The sequence below is a fragment of the Blennius ocellaris genome, assembly GCF_963422515.1.
Source record: "Blennius ocellaris genome assembly, chromosome: 22".
Lineage (NCBI taxonomy): Eukaryota > Metazoa > Chordata > Actinopteri > Blenniiformes > Blenniidae > Blennius > Blennius ocellaris.
The window spans coordinates 6,799,424-6,822,452 of NC_137671.1; the positions used below are offsets into that span (position 1 = coordinate 6,799,424).

At 39.4% G+C, this 23,029-nt stretch overlaps 1 protein-coding gene across 1 annotated transcript in view; it reads left to right on the forward strand.

Moving 5' to 3' along the window:
• Positions 1 to 23,029, forward strand: part of LOC308146774 (copine-8) — a 94,114-nt gene that overhangs the window by 42,521 nt on the left and 28,564 nt on the right. Inside the window, exons 7-11 of the mRNA XM_080518696.1 lie at positions 14,153 to 14,216; positions 16,260 to 16,363; positions 16,951 to 17,055; positions 20,122 to 20,163; positions 21,986 to 22,061. Coding sequence (XP_080374822.1) covers positions 14,153 to 14,216; positions 16,260 to 16,363; positions 16,951 to 17,055; positions 20,122 to 20,163; positions 21,986 to 22,061 — 391 coding nt within the window. The remainder of the gene's footprint in view (positions 1 to 14,152; positions 14,217 to 16,259; positions 16,364 to 16,950; positions 17,056 to 20,121; positions 20,164 to 21,985; positions 22,062 to 23,029) is intronic.

Here is a 23,029-nt window from a genome sequence, read left to right on the forward strand (position 1 = left end):
AATGAATAATTCAAGCCATTTCTGATAAAAGTTACTATTTTAAGTCTGGGTAATCACCCACCCAACAAAAAAAAATGTTAACCTCCCAACTTAACTGGAAAAAATCAAAGTGTGTTTTTACAGCCAGTGTTACGTGATCAATGCCGATGCATAAATCCCATTTATATTTAATTTTCACTCAACTCAAGTGAAACCAATTGAGCTTTTCTACATATATTCAAATAAAATGTTTCTTCAGAAAGGCAGCCAGCAAGAACGCTTTAAAGTACAAATGATACTGACCAGCATTTCTAAAAGAAAAAAATTAATGGACCTCATGCTGGCAACAATCCTAATAAATTCATGCACAAGTAAAATATGCAACCACTACAAGACAGAGAGGATTTTCCAAAGACCAATTCTTAAGCAGTCAGTGTTTTCAACTGACGCGCTTGCAGCTGGTTTTGTGTGATAGATGTGGCTTAACCGTCGTGGGCTTAACCGTCTTGCCACATATATAAAGGAGCCGATATTTTTGAGATCTTCGATGCATGACCGGTCTCCCATCGTATGTGAAACGGTAAATCCAGCTGTCTTACTATACTGTGAGTCGTTTTCCCGGCGACTGATGAGAAAATCCTTTAAATCCTGGAGAAAATCTTCGATATCCTCTAAGTCAATTTAACCTACAGTTACAGTCCAGTGGATAAAAAAAAGCTTCCTGAAAGTTAAATGCCGTCAGAAACTGAGCTTTACAGTGGCGAGATCAGTATAGATTTACTCAGTGAGGAAGAACATTGCTAATTGGACTCAGGCAACAACCAGGGTTCATTTTTGAAGGCTGCTTCTGGGGACATGGAGCTCAGGAGCTGTGAATACCTACAGTAGCTGCTAATGAACATCACTTCAAACACATGCAGAACATGCAGAACACTGGAGGGTATTTCATACAGACACGCAACACCATATCTCATTACAGTAATCGTGTTCAGGCCGTTTCGGATTGCCAAAGCCATGTGGATTTTCTATTGTTGGTGTTGGCGTTTGCTTATTTCAACAAAGATCAGAGGTTAATTTCACTCCTATAATCCTTGTTGTCTCTGCTAATCCTTAGTGACATTTAAAAAGTAGTCGCACTTTACATCTAGTTCATTGAAGTTGTGTACTTGTGAAAGATGGGATGGTGTGATAAATGTTAAGTGAGTTTGGACGCATCAGATAGTGGTCGGGTGGATGAATGGATTAGCTCAATTGAGTTTATAATGGAGTTTGTACGTCACAATTGTTGTTAACAATGGCAGGGAGGCTCAATGTAACCATAATGGAACCTTTGTTGGTGAGATTTATATATGGTTTTTAATATGTATATTCCAACAAAAACTTAACTACTAATCTTAATTCACTTCCCAAAGCCTTCCTAAGGCAGAGTTTTCAACTATTTGTCTATACTTTAATTTATTTATTTTTTTACTTTTTCTGATGTTCAAGCGTGTCTGTTTTTCAAGAATCATTGCTTTGATTAATGACAGTAGCATGAGTTCATTTTTCACCAGTGTTACATAACCAAGCAAATTAAAGTCCCCCTCTTATATTATTATCATGGATTATATTCTTAACTATTATCGTTAATATCCAGATAAGCTGAAAAATCAGCATCATCATGACACATTCTTATCTACTCCTACCCATGCTGCTGCAACTCTGGTCTTCTCTGTTTCACATATTTCCCCCACCTTCAAGATAAAACCCACTTGGCGTCTTTTCCATTAATCCAATTAGTATGTTCATCTAAACCGTCGATGAGCCCTGAGATCTAAAAAGGGAGCTGATGGAGGGGAAACAAAAGCAGAGCAAACGTCTCATCACTGAACATTGTCAAAAACCTGGCAACCTGCGCCTGCATGTTAGTGTGTGTGCATTTGTGTGCAATCCACTGCTGCTATTCCATCTCAAAGCAACACTGTCATCTGTTGGAGTAACAATCGACACAGTGATTGCCGTCGCAGCTTTCTCGGAGAGGAGGAAAGAAAGAGCGAGCACCTTCGCCGCTTGTGTGTGTGTGTGTGTGTGTGTGTGTGTGTGTGTGTGTGTGACATGCACAACGTGAACCGCTCCAAAGTTCAAAACGATGTTGTCTACCCTGCAAACTCTGTCAAAGAAAGATTTCTCGCCACCGCACACTCCACTGCACACACGCACCGGTGAGTTTTTGGTATTGAAACAACCAGAACTTCGCAACTGCTTGTCTTGACAAAATGTTTAGGATTTGGAGTCTCTCTCTCTCTCTCTCTCTGTGTGTCTTTGCTTCAGAAAAGTTTCATGTTTTACACAAAACCATTTTGAAAATGATGTCGTGAGCATGAGTTGGGTCTGTTGGTTATTTTTGTAATATAACCACACACACACACACACACACACACACACACACACACACACACACACACACACACACACACACACACACACACACACACACACACACACACACACACACACACACACACACGTGTGCAGAGAACAATATGCTATAAACATTACCAATGGCGAGGACTTCTGACTTGACTGGAGGGTAAAACCATGGGAGGTCTTTTTCCTACAAGGCCTGCTGTTTTGTAAAGTCATGGAAAAAATGACCTGAAATGAGAAAGTATTGGCAGCAGAAAGTGCACACGCTCAAGAAGAGTAAAGATGTTGGGCAACTTCACAAGAAACGGACTGAGACTGAAACCACCGCACAGAGATGTGGCCAGAAAATGGATTGCAAGTCTTGCATTTCTTGTGCAAAGTTTCTCCTGAGGAGAAAAAGGTTAAGTGCTTCGAAGACATCTTCTCACAAGAAAGGACGAGGAGGGAGAGTGGAGAGGCTCAGTACAAAACTCATCGAGGTCCAGTGTGAAGTGTCCACGGTTCTGCACACTGTGAGCAGATGAAAATGGATTATTTCAAAGGAACAGAACATAATGACTTTCAACGCCATATCATAAAGTGCATAAACAAAGAAGTAGAGCTTCGTAAATCAAACACTATTACAGCTACACTCCTTTCATCTCTGGATTTTCAGAGGGAAAAGTCCAACAGGCTTTTTTTTAAAACAATGTTAGAAGTAATAACATTTTTGCTTTTTTGTTAACCAAATGCAACATTTGCTTTTTGAAAAGGTATCTGTGCTTAAAAGCCATTGACCAGAGCTTAAGGTTATATTTTCTTTTTGAATAGTATATTGTGGCGTCTTTATACATTGTACTCAATACAGAAATCGGCAAATTGCACATTAAATATTGTGAAGCAGCTTGGCTCCTAACTGGTGATTTGTCTGCATTTTTAACCCTTGAAGGTTGAAATGTAGACAAACCCTCTATACGCATTGACAAATAGTTTTACTCCAATAATGCCTGCATACTCTTCGAAGAATTAGAACGATTTACTTGCAAGTCACCCTATGTTGAGTCATCTTCATCATTCGTGACCTTCACATGTTCCACAGGTGTAACGCAGACCATTTATAAGCACTGTTATTACAGGAGTCAAGATGGGGGCAGAAATAGAAACGTGTCAATCCTTATTAAAAACGAGGTTACAGCTGCTGCAGTGGTTGTCTTGCTGTGTCTGTATGCATACACGGACTCCGTCAGACACACACCTGCACCCTGACAAGACATGGGGGGGGGGGCTCTTTAACAATTTTAATGGGTGCTAATTATGACTAATTACATTGTTCAATCAAACTCCAGTGGGCATTTGTGTGTGTGTGTGTGTGTGTGTGTGTGTGTGTGTGTGTGTGTGTGTGTGTGTGTGTGTGTGTGTGTGTGTGTGTGTGTGTGTGTGTGTGTGTGTGTGTGTGTGTGTGTGTGTGTGTGTGTGTGTGTGTGTGGGGGGGGGGGGGGGGGGGTGTGACAAAACTAACAAGTACAGTATCGTCCAAGACTCCTGGCCGCTATTATTGAACTGTTATTTTACATTCATTCTCTTAACCTGTAACCTGGTAATTGTTGAACTTTCATTGCCAGTAGGAGTCGACCTGGAACGACTCTAAAGTTGGCGACACTGGTTATGGATTTGAGAAGCTTCCGAGTTACCATTGAGGCGTAGTGTCTACTTGTGGAAATGGCATTTCATCTTCTAAAGTTAATGCTCTCATACATTTTCCATCACTTTTTCTCATGCTTCCGGATGAATGGGACATGAGGGTCCTCTTCTGGCTTCAACTTTGATATGATGGGATGTGTGACTGCCCCTTTTGCAATTTAGTTCCAATATCTCTCATATTGCTGCGTCTTCATTACCTGATATTTATTGAGTCAGCTTTATTGCTATGCTGCGAAGAGTTGAGCTGTAAAGACGTTTCAGATGGTCAGGAATATCTTGGAACAGCTCAAGTGGGGAAATTAACTGTTACCTCACGGGAAGTCTTGACATATTGCACCCATTTTATTATAGACTGTTAGATTAATGGATTCCTTTTCTTTTTTACATAGCAACTTATTTGTTAAAAGATTTGGCATATTTTAATATTTATTTAGGGGTACGCGATATAGTGCAGATTTGTTGCTCTAATAGTGTCATGTGCAACATGCATATTCGGAAAAGTTACAGAATGGCAAAAAATTGCAGAAAATGGCAGAATACTAGATAAGGGGGAAAAAAAGCATGATTCATCTCAAGTATTTCCCAAAAATTGTACCATTGAATAATAGCCCTGACAATACACACGGTGGAAAAGAAATCAAGGGAAAAGAAACATAAAGAACTAATTGCTGTTGCTGGTGGCAGGCAGGGCTGGTAAATTAGGAAATAAATATAAATACAGCAACATTGTCTGCATAAATGTTTGTATTTACTGCAAATTAATCATCATCATCACTTTAACTCACATATTCCTCCTGTGTTGTGCAACACTAATACTCATATTCACTGGCCTCTTTGCTCACTTCCTTCCATCAGCTTCTTGGATAAGGTGGGATTATGTGCGAGTTTCGTCACAACGCATCTCCGGTTTGGACTTGATTACAGAGTGCGGAGTGGGAGAGTCTGTCTGAAGGGTGTAATTCTGGGAAGGATCCATCACTGATCCTGGATTTTTATTCAATCATGAGGTGGCTGTTTTTGCAGAGACAATAGCAACCCTGACAGAGGCACTTTGCAATCACTTGAAAGGAAAGCCGGAGCCGTCTGCACGTGTCCACGATGAAAAGAAAGATCTTGTTGAAAGAGATCAACTATCGGGTCATTCACCGTGTCAGGCAAGAATGTGAAGGACGTAATGAGATTGAACGAACTTTGCAGTACTGTTCTCTCGTGCATCAATCGTCACATGATGGGTTTCTCTGCTTATATCACTCTCGCTTTACTCTTTCTGTTATCTCTTTGATATGGATGGAAAATCTGCCTTTCAAAGCCACTTGGATGCATCGCGATACAATCATCACACACGATACAATGGAATGACTGTAGTCTATGTTACAGGAGATTAAGCCTGACTGTTCGACTGTTTGTTGTCAGCTAATGTTCATTTCCCAAAGTGTCAAACTTTTCATTAACACCAAAGCCTTCTATTGACATTCTTGTAAGTGTTAAGCCTATTAAGACTTGTTTCAGTTACCCCCGTCATTAATTTCCATTAGCAAAAATTAGACATGCGGCACTTGGAAGCTAATAAAGCCCTCGAGAAGGGCTTATTTTGACTTTAAACTTCAGAGATGAATGAACCTGTTACGTTGACTCATTGTTATTGTTAAATTTGCATGACAGCAACTGTGGTTCACTAAATGCCACCTGAGGCGTTTTATGCGTTTTCGCACTAATAACGTTCTCACTTGAAATGGTAAGCGCTGGTTATCAACCCAGGATCTGAAGGCAAAAAAACCCACATTTATCACTTTGTGCTTGTTTTTCCTCCTCTTCCCGCTCTCTCATTCCTTCTTTCACTTTTGCCTTTCTCTATTGTCACTCCGCTCTCCTTTGTTCCTAAAAAGGAGATGTCAGTACTTTTGGTCAGCGGGTCAAATGGAAGTCACGGTGAACTATAAAAGAGTCGAATGGGCGACAATTTTAGACGCGGGCGAGCCGTGAGCATGGACACATCAACATGGTCGGACAAAGGGTGAAGGCTGTGAATACATGCCTGATTGTGAGCATTTGTGCAACAAGAACAAAAGGGTCTCTGTTGTGTGGCGGCGTGGATTTGATGCGAGTGCTTCGTTTTGTAGAGGGCAATGTTTACGAGCTGGGGTAAAAGTGTGCGTGTGTGTGTGTGTGTGCCTGAATGCTCTATTACCTTATGGATTAATAATGACAACTGATATCTCATTCAGATACCTCACCTTTATTGGAAATTTAATGAAAATGGCACATGTGGATGTGGATGTGTTTGTGTGCTGCGCTGCGCTGCAGTCCAGAAGCGCTCCGGCTTAATTAGCCGTCTCAAGCCAGACACTGATTGCACATCCCCCCGTCCTGATGAGGGGGATTCACTGTGTTTCTTCACACACACACACACACACACACACACACACACACACACACACACACACACACACACACACACACACACACACACACACACACACACACACACGAGTTCGTGTTTGGAGTGAGAGCGAGAGAGACGCACCTGGAGCACTTCTCAGCTTAACTTTAGAGGGTTTCATAAAGCAAGGAGAGGAAAGCAATTTACCCGAGAGCGATGAGGAGATTGTATCGTGTTTTTAGAGTTGTGTTTATTAAAATCATCCACTTGGAAAACAACAACAACGAAAAAAAAGAGAAGACAGTTTTTCTTGTACAATAAATAGCGTTCGTATAAATTGTGCTTGCTTGCAGCAAAAACCCCAAGCAGTTTAATTTGGTTTGTGTGGAATTTCCCCTTTGATAAAGGGTTTTGATTCCAAGAATATTGCATCTACGCCTCGGATTGCACACGACAACAGTGTGAGGTTCATTATTTATCCGGAGCAAGAAAAATAATTTTGCTTGCCACCCGCAAATCCTCCTAAGCCAGACGTGGAATAACAACCGCCACTCTCTGAGAAATAGTGGAAATATAGCCAGCGTTTGGGAATATAACAAGCGGAGGAATCCCATTCGATATCCCGCTGCGCGGGACCGAGCTCGGCTGGGTTGTCATAGCGACACAGACTCTGACGCCAACCATTTCTCCTCGCAGATCGTCGCAATGATGTGACATGATTGAGCCTGAGAGGAGGAGATACTACAGGGCAGAAGCAGTTTTGCCAAGTCTTTATTTTTCTCGTCAAACAGAAACTTTTGTGCGGCTGCTGCTTGATCTGCGCGGTAAATGGGATGTGGGGGTCACAAAGCCCAAATTGAAAATAAAAGCGGTAGGATTCGAAGGACAGGAGGATTCGAACAAACAAGCTTTCTCAGCAAGTGTTAAAACTGTGTCGAGCATCATTCCAACAACAATAATACCATCTCATTAAAGGCAACAAGGTTTCAAATAGATTCCAAGGGAAGAAACCTGAGTGGTTTTTGATCATTCAACATATAAATTGAATGATCTTGATTCGTCATGAAGCACTCATATGTATGTTTTTCTAATATTTTACCAGCGATTGCATTGTCTACACATGTTTGTCTCAGCTGTTGCCAGACCACACCATCGACCAGTGGCTTTTGTAAAGTGTGGGTCTGAAATGTGGTTGAACTGTGATGACAGGGGTTTGAAAACCAAATGCGGGAACAAAAATGAATGAACAAATGAAAAAAATTAAATATCAAGCAACTGTTGAATGTATTAAAAGGCTGGAATATCTGTTTGTGAAATAATATAATAATTCGTTTATCCCATTAGATTGGGTTAATTCCTGACATTGATTAGTACATTACAACTTATCAAAGCATTTGAAGGTTGTTTCATTTATACTCGGTTCAAAGTAAAAACTCTCCTCGTGTAAAGTCCTCATCCAACACAGCCCGGCAGCATTCCTCGCGACAAAATAATTCATGGACTTTGTTCAGGTGATGCATCATTACTAAGACGTCCTGCTGCTCGCGCTACAGGAGGTCAACACGGTTAGAGGTTTTATTTGAATTTGTACAAGACAGCAATTCTAGCTTGGGCAACATACCTGAGGATGTGTGGTCTGGTCTCTCTGCCTTGCTGTATCAATATTATCTTTTAGAGGTGAGGGGAATCACCATTGTATAATTGATTTTGCTTTAAAGCTTTATGCTAACAGCAAATCGGTAAAGGTTCATGCTCCCCAGGACAATAACATCTTATGGGATTTCTTAAGGTCAAGTGTGAGTGAAGGTTAATTTCACACCGTTTGACCTCAGTGGTGTGAGGTAACAGTGGTTTTAAACAGAAACTCCACACTGAGAATTACTGCTGGTAAAGACATTGCAGTGTTTTGCTTTTACAGGCTATTTTTTTTTTTTCACAGTCAACCAAATCAAATTTTACTGTTAGCCACAAAACACATTTAACTTTTCAAATGAGGGTAATGCAGCGCTTAAGCTTAATATATAGTTTATATATATGAACATAAATGGTCTTATGTCATATTTCAAAAGTTTCAATTGCAATTTAGGATAGTAAACATTTCTTTACATTTCAAGCCGTTTTGTACTTCATTTGAAAGATTCCAGCATTCCTTTTCATCAGTTTTCACTCAATTTTGATATTTTAGCCATTTTAACCATTTTAGCTCCTTTTTAAGCAGTTGTGTATATGTTTTCTTTCCTCCCATCCTTAAGCTTTTTTTACAAGCTGTTTTACCAATTTCCCCCCCAATTTTTTCTCATTTTAGCCATTTTATTTGTGCCTTGTGCAAATGTCCTTTATAGCCGAAAGCTAAAAGTCCTTTTGATGAAAACAAGATTATTTAGGAATAATTTTGTGAACGGTTCAAGGAGCCTAATGTAATAATAACTATCGAGATAGTAAGTTTCCCTTCATGAAATCCCATCAAGCAAAAATACCGGAGGAGTTCAGGCTCATTTTGAATGATTTCTGGTGTTCAAACCAGCTCAGCCTTAAGCAGATATTCTGTTGTTATAATGAGAAGCCGGTCTTCAACTGGCTCACCACAAATGTTGTTTATGATAGTATGATTTCTGTTTTGTGTCTCATTTTGTGCCCAATCCTCTCACATATTGCATTTTTAGATTTGGAATGCTACGGTATATTTGAAAACTTCCTCCACTGACACGTCAAACACCAATATGACATTTCATTTTGTGCTTGAACACGGAAGCAATACCGTTTCCAGGAGATCGTTCTTGTGCAAACAGTGTCCAATACATGCAAAACCTTTATTTGAATACTGTTTATGTATCTTGTCACTCATGATACTATTTTTCATAAGATTACCCCAAAACACATGCAACTTTGAAGGCACGATGTGCAATTTAGACAATTAGGCCCATAGTAATAAATGGAGATGTGACGGAAAAGAGACTTTTTGCCTGTTCAGGCACAGAAGTTAATGTATTGGTGAAGATATATATACAATAAGAGACATTGTTATATTTGATCTGAATTTCATTTTGTCGGTTGCTTCGTTCTTTCACACATTTTCAGTCTTCATCATGAAAATCTTTACTCGCTTTGCAATCCGATCACATACAAATGATCTCATTTCTCCTCTGTGCTGTCTGGGGGAGGTGTGGGGGAATAGGTTCTCATCCTATCCTCACACTTCTGAGAAATATATAGCTTTTGCAAGTAATCCAAAAAAAAAGGGAAAAAAAAGAAAAAAAAACTTCAGCTTCTCATTGTGAAGCATAGGCTCCAGAATGTATTACATTTTTATAAATCTGCCATTTCGGGAAAATGTTTTCCACTCGGTTCTTTGTGCCTGAGTGGAAAGAGACTTGAATTACATTCACATAAAGGTCCTCGACCCCAATTCTGAGCTGTCTAAATGACTGCCCGAGTCGATTTGTGCCAGGTGGGCCTCTCATAGCGGAGCTCATCACACTCGTCTTTGTCAGACTGCAAGACCTCGGTATAAGTTGAGTCAAATTATGTCATCTTGCTCTTCCTCCCAGGTGTGAATATCAACGTGCTCACTGAATTCCAGACTGACGATGGCAATATGAGCGGAGCTAACGTCTTTACAAAAGATATGAGGAAGGTTAAAGTCCATTTAAAAGCTGTAATAAATCTGTGTTTTGTATGTTTTATATCCCAGAAAAATGTGGAATTAACACCACAGTCAAAAATGATTGAATGACAAGTTTATTATATCAAACAAGGTTTCTAGTTCAGATGAGACTTGGCTCTCCACTTATCTCTCGGCTGTGTCTGTAAACTGCGATAAATCCATAACTACTCATGAATAACAGAATGCTAATTAGAACATACATATGTATATCCATACACTGAAACACTTACAATAGCTTGAGGTAATTGGCTGGCACACCGCCGATATTGGTGCCAAAATTTGCTGCAATTGAAGGATTTACTCTGCAAGGAGGAAAAGTTCAATGTCAGAGGAAATAAGCTTCCCCTCCATGAAAGTGACCGAGCTTCTCAGCAGATCCTGACAGCAGTGGAAAGCAGATCGCTATTGATTTACAGTTTAATGGCTGTAGCAGCTGTGGACTTCCTACATTTTCCACATTATGGGATTTTGTTCACAGCTGTTGGTTGTGAAGCATAGGTGATTAAAAAGACAAAAATCACAGATCCTTCCCTGCTGATGTGATGTTTTAAATATATAAAAGTCTTTAAATATAGCCCGTCGAAGGTCTGATTGTATATCGTGATATGAAAGGGGGAAAAAAAAACATCCTGGGAAAAGGCATTCCTCTGAAGTGGATCAACAATGGTGGCCTCCAGAGTGGCATGACTCAGTGTACATATCCTCCTGGGACTCAACCACATGAGTGTCCGTTCTTTTATTGAGTCTGTTTTATCTTTTTGCTTGGTGGCATGGTTCGGTCAGGCCTTTATTACAGAGAAAAACTCACTGAACCCAAAGATAATGAGATATTCCAGTCATCTGATAGGTGAGTCGCAGTCTTGTCCAGCCTTCTTGAGTACAGAGGATGGCTTTATCAATTCGTAGTGCCGACTCGTCCTCGACAAGGTTAATTTCAGGTTCTTCCCTCTATACGGAGAATTTTAGTCCCAAGGTGCAGGACAAAGTGCCTTTATTGAGCTGATCATTTTTTTTTTTTTTATTATTATTATTAGCACTATTCATTCACGTTTGTTTTTATTGTGTTTTATTTTATTTTGTTTTCATCCACCTTGATCTTATATCTTGTCTTTCTACTTTTTCTTGCTCGATCATTGTTGAATGGTGGAACAATGAACACTTTTATTTTTGTTGTTTTTTACTGTCAAAGACTGGGATTATTACTACTCTTATTATTACTAGTCTTTCAACAAATTATTGTATATTTTATATATAAATCATCTTGAAAGAGGTGAAGTGTGTAAAGGAAGCATTCTCAGTTTAGGTTGCACACACTTCAGCTTTCTGTTCGTTTTTGGTACTAGAAATATAGGAACGCACTGCAAACCACCACTGCACACTGCAACCTCAGTATGAACATGCATTACTGTAAAAATAATATTGCTTCTGTGAAAGCAGGATGTATGGTAGTGCTGAGCAGTGAGTACATGTTAATAATAGATGAGATGATAAAGCTGTTAAGACCGGAAGCCACACTTGCAACTTTGCCCTGAATGATTGTTTTCACTGTTTGCGTGGGTCTTCTTTTAGAAGCTGTGGGCAATATGAGTTTATCTTTTCTCATTATAGATTATGTTGGCTTTGGTCATCTTTAAAAAAAAACAAAAATGGCAACAGTAATGGCTCAAATGAAAGAATTGCTCACATGTTGCTGAAGGTCTTCAGTGTTGACGCTCCTCAAGTCTCCTCTGTGTGTTTTTAGCATCACGCTGCTCAATTTTCTTAGTTTACAGTCCACAATCCCACTGCTCTCATTAACGTCTTCCTCACATGCAGAAAGCAGATTTTTTTCTTCCAATAAGAAGAAAAAAAAAACCCTTCTAATGAACCCACTGTACACTTCTTGTCTTGGGAGTAAATAAAGTTTGTGGTTTTAGCCGGCAGACATAATGGAGCATTTAGCCTCTCAAGAGTCACACAGTTCCATCAGTCGTCGGACCACCGAGACCTCGAGGAGAGAGCAAATAATGAATTTACATTTTGTGGTGCGCCAGAAAACTCCAAATGAAAGCTAATTGTGCCATGTTCCAACTTGTCAGCCAGGTGTACTTTACATGGTAATTGCGAGTAAATCCAACTTTTTTTCCATTTTTTTTCCCTTCCCTCATTTAGCCATAATAATAAATAACAAACGTGTTTAATTAACATTTTTTCTCTATTCTAATGAACATATTATTGACTGGTGTTTATCTTTAGTTGTTTTGAACCGTAGCTCGATGCTTTTTTTAAACATGAAAGAACATTCAGCGATGATTATATTTACGTGGATTATATTTCATCTAAAGTTTCACAGCACTTTGGTCAACTTGTGTTGTTTTCAGATGTGCTTTATGAGTCCACTTATCTTATAGAAAAAAAATAAACACATCAGCCATAACATTATAACCACTGACAGATATAGTCAATAACATTACTTCTTTATCATGGCACCTGTGAGATGAATTTTTTTTTGTAGATAAATGATCCAAGGAAGGGAAAACAGTGACCCTGCAACACTGGATTCACTGGAGGCCTTGGCTTAAAGGACTTCAAGGATCCTGCTGATACCACCTTGTGTGGATTTGCAAGGGGAGGGGGTATTTGAGTTCACTCTGATACTTTCTCAAAGGTGCTTACTCATAACACACCTACAACCAACACACACTCCTTCTCGCACATGCACAACCCCGCACAAACAAAGACACTTCTCTACACACATCATTATTATCACCACCACCTCTCTCTCAATAGGACTCCTCTTTGTATCTCATAAACGCTGCAGAACTTCCCTTGGAGTTGGCTTCCAACCAGCTCTGGTGGTAAATGTGGCATTTCCAGTAACTTTGGGTGAAGTTTGGGTGTTGCTTAGAAAATACACCAAATGAAAGGCCTCGGGTCTCTGTTGTGGTTTCGATTTGAGGAGAAATTCACCACCGAGTCAGCAGCAAGCTCAGTAGTAGTATGGATAAAGCAGAACAAGGCAATCTGAGACCACATTCAGATGAAAATAGTGTGATTGGACTGTAGCTGGTTGAACAGTATCCTCTGATATTGATAACTGGAATCTATTAATAATTATGCTGTTGTACATGTTCATCAGTTTAGATGGTATCTCTCATAATTTAACCTATATTATTATATTGAGTAGATAGTGTGTCCTTGTATTGTCCAATTTCACTCAAAGCTGTGTGCCGTTATCATGTCATACAGACACACAAATAGACCAAAGTGACAGCTGAAAGGTGCTCGGGAGACATTGGGAGCAACTTGGGGCTCGGTGTCTTGCTCAAGCCCATTTTGACACATGGATGGCACAAGATGGGGAATCGAACTACCAACTTTGCAACCGGAGGGCGACTCACTCCATTTGTGAGCCACAGCTGTTCATGCTCATCCTGCACCGCATGGATTAAAAAGAAAAAAAAAAAGTCTTCCAACTTTGTTATTTATAATTTACAACTCCTTTTAGGCACTTCTTTCCAAATGATGTTAATATTATTCAGTGCACGGCATGTTTTGTGGAAACCTGTAGCCGTCGAGAGCGCAATCAACCGCAATTAGACAAAACTGTCACAAGACTGATTGTGTTGATTTTCCAAAAAGTTTTTTTTTTTTTTTTTTTGTCTGTCTCATCCCCTGTGGCCGTCTCGTTCCATCATTGGTATTCAGTATTGATGAGTAAAGGCACAAGTCATTTGGGAAGTTTTCTCACACGGGAACAAGCTGGTTTTGGCTGCGTCTGCAGAAGTCTTGTTGGCTTCAGATGGATTCCACACATGCAGGGACACATCATGGTCACTGTCCCGACCGTAACCTCACACAGTGGAGCCACACGGTCCCTTTGTTGTGGGGAAACCCTGCTTTCTGACAGTGATCCCTGTCAGGAGATGTCGTCTGATATCTGCTGGCTCGGCCTCTGACCGCAAAGTGCAGAAACGTATGATGCGGATTAAACAACGCGGTCAGTATCCCTGTGATGCCGACATACTGACCTTTTCCTGTGCTGTGTTTTGTGTCGCCTGCAGAGGTATCCCGGGCAAGAAGTGCGGGACCATTATCGTGAAAGCAGAGGAGCTGAACAATTGCAGGGTGGGTGTCACAAAGTGGAGAGGAAATGGCCTGGACTTTCTTTTTGTTTGTTTGTAAAGCCTCTATCTTTCCTGGTTCATTTTTAGCACATCTTTTTGTTCAGAGAAATAGGAACCAGTGGGGTATCTTTGAAATATCTGTCATATATTTAGATGATTTTTGCTATTAACAAAAATCAAGTCTTAAAGGAACAGTGAATCATGAGGACTAAATAAACCACAAAATAGTCAGTTATAGAACTAAAAAAATCTATTTATCAGTTAAGTGAATTGTGGCTTTTGAGTTTTCTGTTAAAGGTAATCCACTAATAGTTTTATTTATTTTAATGAGATCCATAAAATGAATTGCTTCATATCGTGTTCAATAACCTGTAATATGCACACGCTCTGTAGCCTACACTCAGCTGGTGAAGTATTTCACTCATCATGTTAATTATGAGCCGCAAAAAGCCAAAGATCATTCAATGATTATTAATTGTGTTTTGCAGTAATTCTTGCTAAGTTAAACATATGGAATGCCATTGCAAATGCTTATCCAGCCATCCTTTCACGGAAAAATAGCTACCATTCAGATCATTTGTTCATTGATGGAGTTTTCCTTCAGTGGCATAATGTCATCATAATGAATTGGGTTTTTTTTTCCCCCATTGAAATGTATTACTGTCGTGCATTCATATTTATTGCAGATGGAGTTGATGTTCAAACTATTTGTGCCAAGAAGTCTTACATGACATCCATCCATCCAACCGTCCAACCATCCATCCATGCTCACTGTTACAGCACTGTGTCACAACATAAGTGATTTATTCATCTAAATGTAAAACATTACGAGGAAAAAAACATTTTGTTCACGACTTGATGAAATATTACTGTGTAATTATTCTCTCATCTACATTTTGTTCCCACTGATTAGAATCAGCTCACAAAGTCTGATTGAACTATGCATTACTGTCTCTTACCACCTGTAAAGTGAGCCAAATGTCATTTCCGTGTCTTTAAACCTCACATTGATTTTCTGCATGTTTAACTTTATCAAAGTGGAGACGACGCTGCTCAACAACTTAAGCCTCAGCTGAAATCAAAGACAAAATGGGTTTCCACATGTAATGAAATCATGTGTGTAAGAAGTAAAAGCATGAATTAGTTCTTAAACGATTCACAAATAGAAATGTTATGTATACTGTATATATAATCATATTAAAACATGTAAATATTGCATATGACAAATGCGAATGACTATGCCTATGCAGATAAAATATGTGCATATTGGTGCTGGATAATGGGCAATATTTGCTGCAAAAGGACTGGAAAGCACTAAACAATTTGCTTTTCTATGCTCAACTTAGGTTGCAGGGTGCTGGAGCTAATTAGTCATTTCATTCTTAGTTGTATGTTTTATTTTATTTTTTTCACATTTTTGTAGATGATCAATGCAATTCTGCCAGCTTAGAAACCTGGCCACTCCAGCAGGCTGAGAGCCCCTTAGCCTGCAAAAATAATTGAAAAATCATCAAAAAGCTCAATAACGCAAATGAAAGGAATTACTTATAGGTAGTTCACATAAAGCAGCTGAAGAAATAGGCCTTATTTTAACCCTTTTCTCCAAAAGCTTAGTTTTTATAATCAACTGAAACTTCATTTTCTTCAATATTATCTTTTTCGTAGGCTTTTCAATTTTGGTTGGTCTTGTTTGATGCGCTTCTTCTTTTTTTTCTTTTCTTTTCTCCCTCAGCACAGTCTTAAAGTCCACAGTGTCCTGCATTGTTCTCCTCAGTCGTAAATATTGAAAGACAGCTTTTGGATTTTTGTCTGTCATGAGAAAATGCAAAAACAAAAACAAGTTTTTTTCATCTATTTTGGACCAGTATTCAATAGTCATGCTGAGAGAAATCGATGGAAAAGGGATACAGGCAAACTTTTCCACCAGCAGCAGCACCCAGGGACAAAAACAGACTTTCATTGTGAAGTATAAAAATCTGGACTGTGTGCTTTCGAAACTCATTTCAAGTTCTCTTTCTCTTCTTCCTCTGTCTCTGGTCATTAGGAATCAGTCATGATGCAATTCTGTGGAAACAAATTGGACAAAAAGGATTTCTTCGGCAAGTCCGACCCCTTCCTTGTCTTCTACAGGAGCAACGAGGACGGCACGTGAGTTCCCCTCCTACCGTCGCTCCCTCTCCTCTTTCTTGTTTGGTTCAATCCTTCCCTGCATCCCAAGGAAATTGGTTCCATCGATTCGCCCCAGATCAAAAGCCAGGCTGCCTGTTTAAGCATGTGTGTGTGAATGACACACAATTTGTGCTTTTCACAAGTGGTGGCACGTATGTGTGTGTATGTATGCAAGTCCATCTTCGACCCAGCTCTGTAGGCGCTCCCTTCCATCCTGCAGTGTGTTGCCAGTCTGATAGGACCGAGTGCTCTGAGGGCAGAAGATACCAAGTCCACCTGCTCGCCGGGGAACTAATGAAATCAATTCTTGTCATGGTGTGTGCGCGTGGGTGTCTGAGGGTGTCTGAGATTGTGTGTGTGTGTGTGTTCGGGACTCACTTGAGCTTCCACATCAATTTAGAGTAGAAAATCAAGGTGAAGTTTTTTTTTTTTTTTCAGTCTGATGTTTTTATTTCTGCTCACGGTCACCTCCTCTCCTCGTATTTTGTCTCCTGTGACTCTCTGTTAATGTCTCCCCGTTTTTTTTTTTATCCCCTCACTCCCTTTACTCCCTTTTGTCTCTGCAGGTTCACCATCTCTCATAAGACAGAGGTGAAAAAGAACACACTGAACCCAGTATGGCAGGCCTTTAAAATCCCCGTGCGGGCTCTTTGCAATGGCGATTACGACAGGTAAGCTTACTTTTTACGGATAATACGGCAGCTTAAATGCAACACAGGCAAACACAGACAGCCATCTGAATCACCCAGGAGGGTTATTTTCAGCATCAAACATATTGCAAATGTCATGCATGCTCCTGCACTGTCTTAATGGCCCCTTCTAGCTTTTATAACGCAAAGCATAACATGGCTGGCTATGGCTTAATAAAGAGGTGTATCTTCCAGGCTATATTCGTTCAAACTGTATTCTATGTGAGAATAAATTAGCCGCATATGCGTGTTTGTATTAATTACCGTCCATTAACTGCGGACTTGTCACATTTTCGAACATCATTTCCCTGTTTAGGTTATGAATAATGTGCCACAGCTTAGATCTCTTTGTTGTTTACCACGTACTGGAGACACTTAGTGACTACAGTTGATAAATGTCACGTTGTGATGCCACTGCTGTGTTGGACTATGCGTCAGAAGTTTTGTGCCTCAGTCTTTTTGACATACGAGTTTCTTTATTGTGCAAATAACTAGTTTATATTTAGTTCAATAAGCGTGTTACTAAACCAACATATATATCTGTGATCTTAACAGGTCTTCACGTATGAATACCAGATATTTCTTAAAAGCGAAGATTCAAATGTGATTCAAATTTTATTTATACATCTTTGCAACTCATATAAAGCAGATCTTTATTTTTCTTGCTTTCCTGCAAGCAACAGCAGCTCTCAGACTTGGTAAGTTAGACTGTAGCTCTTAATTAATTTGACATTATTTGTCTGAAGGCATTCAGCGGGGTTACGGCTTCATCTGCCTTGTATAACATCGTGCTCGGCGGCGCATCATGAGAGGAAGGCAGTAGTTTATCAGCGTTTTGTTTGTGGATGAGCTGAATTTAAATGTGTTGGAGCCACTGTCCACCACATGGTTGATCACAGAGCTGCTGGGGATGAAGATGTCGTCCATGGTACGCGACAGCAGAGACATGCTGATAGGCAGGACCCTGTGAGGTGAAGCATGGACCAAACATCTGTATTGGTTCTGGCTTGTCATAGATACAAAATGGGTCTGCATTTATTTTATAAATTCTTTTCTTTCTTTTTTCAAATTAATATCTTTTTTCATTACGGGGCAAATTGCACAGTTTCTCTCAGTGAAGTGCCCCATTTAAGTCAAGCACTCTTTAGTTTACAATAGCAGATAATTGGATATAATGAATTGAAATTGTTCCAGTTTAGCACATTGTGTGTGCACCATTAGTCCACATTGCCACAGTTCTGTCTTGAAAACGTTATGAGTTTAATTTGTTTAATTATGCAATATAAAAGCCTTTTTATTTTTCCCAAAATACACTTTTTGTACAGTGTTTACCATCAGTAATATATCTAATAATGACACAGATGTAAGTTATTTTCTTTGTAAAAGTACAGATTCTTCCTGACTGAAATGAAATTTAAAGTTTAAAAATGTAATCGGGTACAGAGGAGTACAGTAAAAGATACAGTGCAGAACATGTATGAAGCTACGCGTCACTTTAAGAGTGTAATGTAGTTATTTGTGTGGGAATTCCGAAGAAAAAGTCGTCCAATTTTTCAGCTATCTGTCCTTTCACATCTTCATCTGGTGCGGTTGAGTCCTCAGGAGTAGTAGTGAGAAAACGGACACGTCTGTCTCTCTTCCAACCATGCGTGTCCATCTCCTGTGTTGATAGCAGCGGTTGTGCTAAAAATGGCACATGGAAGCACACGACAGAATTCAGCTCAGCTGAGCTAACAGACAGCGGCATCGATCCGAAGTTTGCTCCAATAAGCTTATTGGATGAGCGAAGTCACACCGTGCCTTATCAACAGGAAACTCACTGTGCAGTGCACATACAGTACACACACGCACACACACACACACACACACACACATGCACACACATGCACGCACGCACGCACGGAGCCTGGGGAAAGAGATAAGTGGGAGCTCAAGCTTGCAAACAATAGAGAAGTGTGTCTGGGTGCTCTGAGGTGCTCCGTTGGGCTTGCGCTCACACACATCTCACACACACACACACACACGCACACACATATGCTGCGGGGCCGCCGGATTAACGAGTGAAATCAGTGACAGTTTGCGGTTGCATCATCAAAGCTGGGAGTGACGGGATGTCTCCTGCTGAGATGTGGCACAACACCGGCTTAATAAGACGCCCGCCCATGAACACATGGAAGGCATGCAGGCGTTTCATGCAAACGGCTCTGCACGGCTCTCGCTTCTATCGAGGGGGGGGGTCGTGTTGATGGCAAACAGGGGGTTGGAGGACGCATTAATCCCAGGAGTGTCCCATCATTATCAGTCCGCTCCCACTCCTTCTCCTTACCTTTAAGAGCTTCCTTTCCACTGATGTGCACCTGAGGTCTGTTAATGGCAGTTTGTATTTCTCCTTCCTCCCATGAAGAAAGATGAAGGCGACGGAGGAGTGCAATACTGGCTCCGATTTTAAATTGGATACCACTCTGATACCTGAGAGAGCTGTTGAAGGTGCAAATTTAGAATAAATTCATACAACATTAATGAAATCCCACTGTCTGGTTACAAACTTAGAGTCCGGTATTTGATACTTCCAAATTTGTCTGTAAATTTACTGTCAGAATGAGAAAATATCCACTGAGAGAACATTTATCCCTCGTCCTCTCTTTCTCTGTTCTCTTCACAATAATTTTAATTTGATGTTTTTTCTCTATTATCCTTTTTACCCAATCCCTCTCTCTCCTATGTATCACTCTCCTGCTGGATGGAGCGATAATGTCGGCATATATCCAGGCTTCACTCTTTCATTTTCTTTCCCTCCTAAACTCCTATCATAGGATGCAGAAATAGATGTTTTTTGGAGATGAGGGGGGCACATTACCAAGGGCAAACACAGTGACAGGCAGACATTGTGTTGGAATGATGACGATAAGGAGCATTTGCAAATTAAATAAGCTTCAGTATTGTGTATATTTCATCAGCAGACGTCATTGTGTGTATCTTCGGGAAAAACACATCGAGTGAAAATAACTACAGTCTTTGACTTGGGTTTTGTCTTGTGCTTCTCAACAGAACAATTAAAGTTGAAGTTTATGACTGGGACAGAGACGGCGGGTAAGACCTCTCATTTCCATTTATTTTTTACCCTCAGAAATATAGATCATAGTAGTTTTTCATTTTCATTATAGCACCAGAATGTACAATTTAGTTGGAGTTGTTAGTAAAATAGGACATTATATTGAAAACAATGCTTTAGTGGGTGTGTCGTCTATAACTCAGAAAGGGTGAATACAAACAAAGCTGTGAATTTTTGTTTTCCATGAGCTTCGGGATTACAGTAGGTTCTCCTAATGAAAAAATAAGTTTATGCATTATTGTGAGTTTCATAGCTCATAGCCCCATATTGGTTCTCTTAGTTTGTGAGTTTCCAGGCTATTATAGTCTCTATTCAATAAACACTAGTGCTAAAGAAGATTATTTTTTGGGGGCCCATAAGTTCTCCTAACCAGACACTGGTCCTCAAGGAAACTTTGTGAATTTAGCCTTAATTGCTATTAACTGCCATTACAAAGTCCCTTTTGCATTTTTGAGCATGCAAAATGTTTGCACATTTGTGCAGCAGTGAGTTTGACTCCACAAAGTCGCTTCTTCAGTATCCAGAAGGCAAATATGAGACTTGGTAAGAATATGGACATTGCCCAATACTTTAGAATAGACACTTTATTGGTAAACAAGTACAATGAAATTGAATGCCATCTCTACTACACAGAGAATAGATACCTAAAATAATAAATAGGAATACAACTATGTTCCAAAAATACATCAGTCACACACAAGGAACAAACATCCTGTAACTATTTCACATTTTAGATTCATGTGAAGACTTTGTTGGGATGCAGCTCTGTTGACAATTTTTTGCTTTGATATGCGAACCTGTTTCATTTTCTGTACTTTAAGTGAAACTTGAAGATCTCAGATCTCAACTATTAAAGATCTGAGACGTCTCAAATGGTACAACATTGCCACCTTTACACCTTTAAATGCATTTTATTTAATGTGCTTATAGGAGGGAAGGAGTGAAAAGCTTTATGAACATGAGAAGTCTGACTACATTTTCCACTGGGAGAGTGGATTAATGATTAAAAGTGATCAGATTAATCTCAGTTTCTCAATCGAATCTCAAACTTGTGTGTTTATCACTGCAGCTGTACTTCAGGTTTTTATTGCTCCACCTGGAGGTTTAACAAGTGAAGTAAATAAACTAAAGTCCATCAGATGACAGACGCTTCATTGGCTGTCAGCACCTGTTGTGTGTAAGGCAGGTTTTTTTTGTTTTTTTTCACAGCTTCATTAAGTTTGGTTGTGAGATTGATGAGCAACGGGAGTCATCGGACAGACATTAATGTGATGTCCACCGATAACCTGGGAGCTGGAAATCACTGATAACCAGACAGACATGCATTTCCTTATTACTTCTTGTCTTGATTACATTTTCATTCAACATGTCAGCTTCCTGTGCAAATTCAATCTAATCCGAGTTGCACATAATTAACGCTAGTCTATATTTTCAGTGGGTGAGTGAGCTGAAAGAGAGGAGTGACTTTCAGCTTGTTATTTACCAGGTTTTTTTCTATTATTTGGACTTCCTGAGGAAGAAATCATAACAATTCTAACACTGTTTGGCGTTTTTTGTTTATTTATTTATTTTTATTACTGCTCTTTATTTCAATGAAATTGTCTATTTTTACATTTTCCTGTAGCAGCACTATCATACTGAATGCTAATACCAATCTTAACCAGTGTGTGTTGCATTATTACCACACAGTGATTTTCTTTTCATTGTTGTTTTTACACATTAAACACTGAAAGATCAAAATCAGATGTCGGCACTTGGATTAATTCCGACTCGTTCTTTCTTCACTGCTGTTGTCTGTAGTCATGACTTCATTGGCGAGTTCAGCACGAGCTACAGAGAGCTGTCCAGAGGGCAGAGCCAGTTCAACGTCTACGAGGTGAGCTTGTGCGTTGTGATTAGGACTTTCATATCCACAACCCTCTATTGATTCATGATATGATATCGATAAATAACGACACCCATCAGAACAAGAAATAATAGTGCTTTATACTTATATACTGCTCAATACTATGGTTTCTCAGGATTCCTGGAATACCAGCTTCGGATTTGTAAACGAGCTCATCGGTCAGAAACAAATGAAAATATGCAAGAACTGCCAGATATTAAAAGTTAACTTTTTGGAAAAAGGCAGAGGTACTTACTACACATATACTTTTGGATAATTCTAAAGCCATAAGCTCAATAAATCCAAACAGTCTGAATATTCTCGCAGTCATAAGGGGATTAATTAAACTATTTCTTCACTTTCTTGCTCCTCAAGAGGCGTCTCCCATCTGGCAAAGAAAATTCTCACTTTCTTTTTCTTTTCTTTGCTCGTGATTTAAAGGAGATAAATTGTTTCTGAAAAAATACAATGTTCACTCCATTATTAGAAAAAGATAAGAACTGAATTATAATTGGCGGAACCAGATACTTGTGTATTACTACACATTAGAGCTGTGATAAGTTAAAGTAGCTTGTAATGACACTACAAACATGTAGAATTTAGTTGTTTTACTGACTCAATTACTTATTTAATATATTGTAATGTAACTATTTCTTAATTCAAGTAAAAGTACAAGAAAACCAATGCAAATCAATTGAGAAAACTGAGTTTCTAATTAAAATTATAACACTTAATGCCAGTGAAGTGTGAAAAAATAATTACACAATTCACTAATCAGGTATAAAAGTATAAAACACTGTTAAGGTTATGAATAGGGATCCTTTAATTATTGTTTAATTTCTTGAATAACTAACAAGTGCTCTGGTGGTGTTGACCAAAAGTCCACAACCAAAAGAATATACATTTTTCATTTTATCAGAGTTTTCTTCTGATTTAAAAAAAAGAAAAGAAAATCTAAC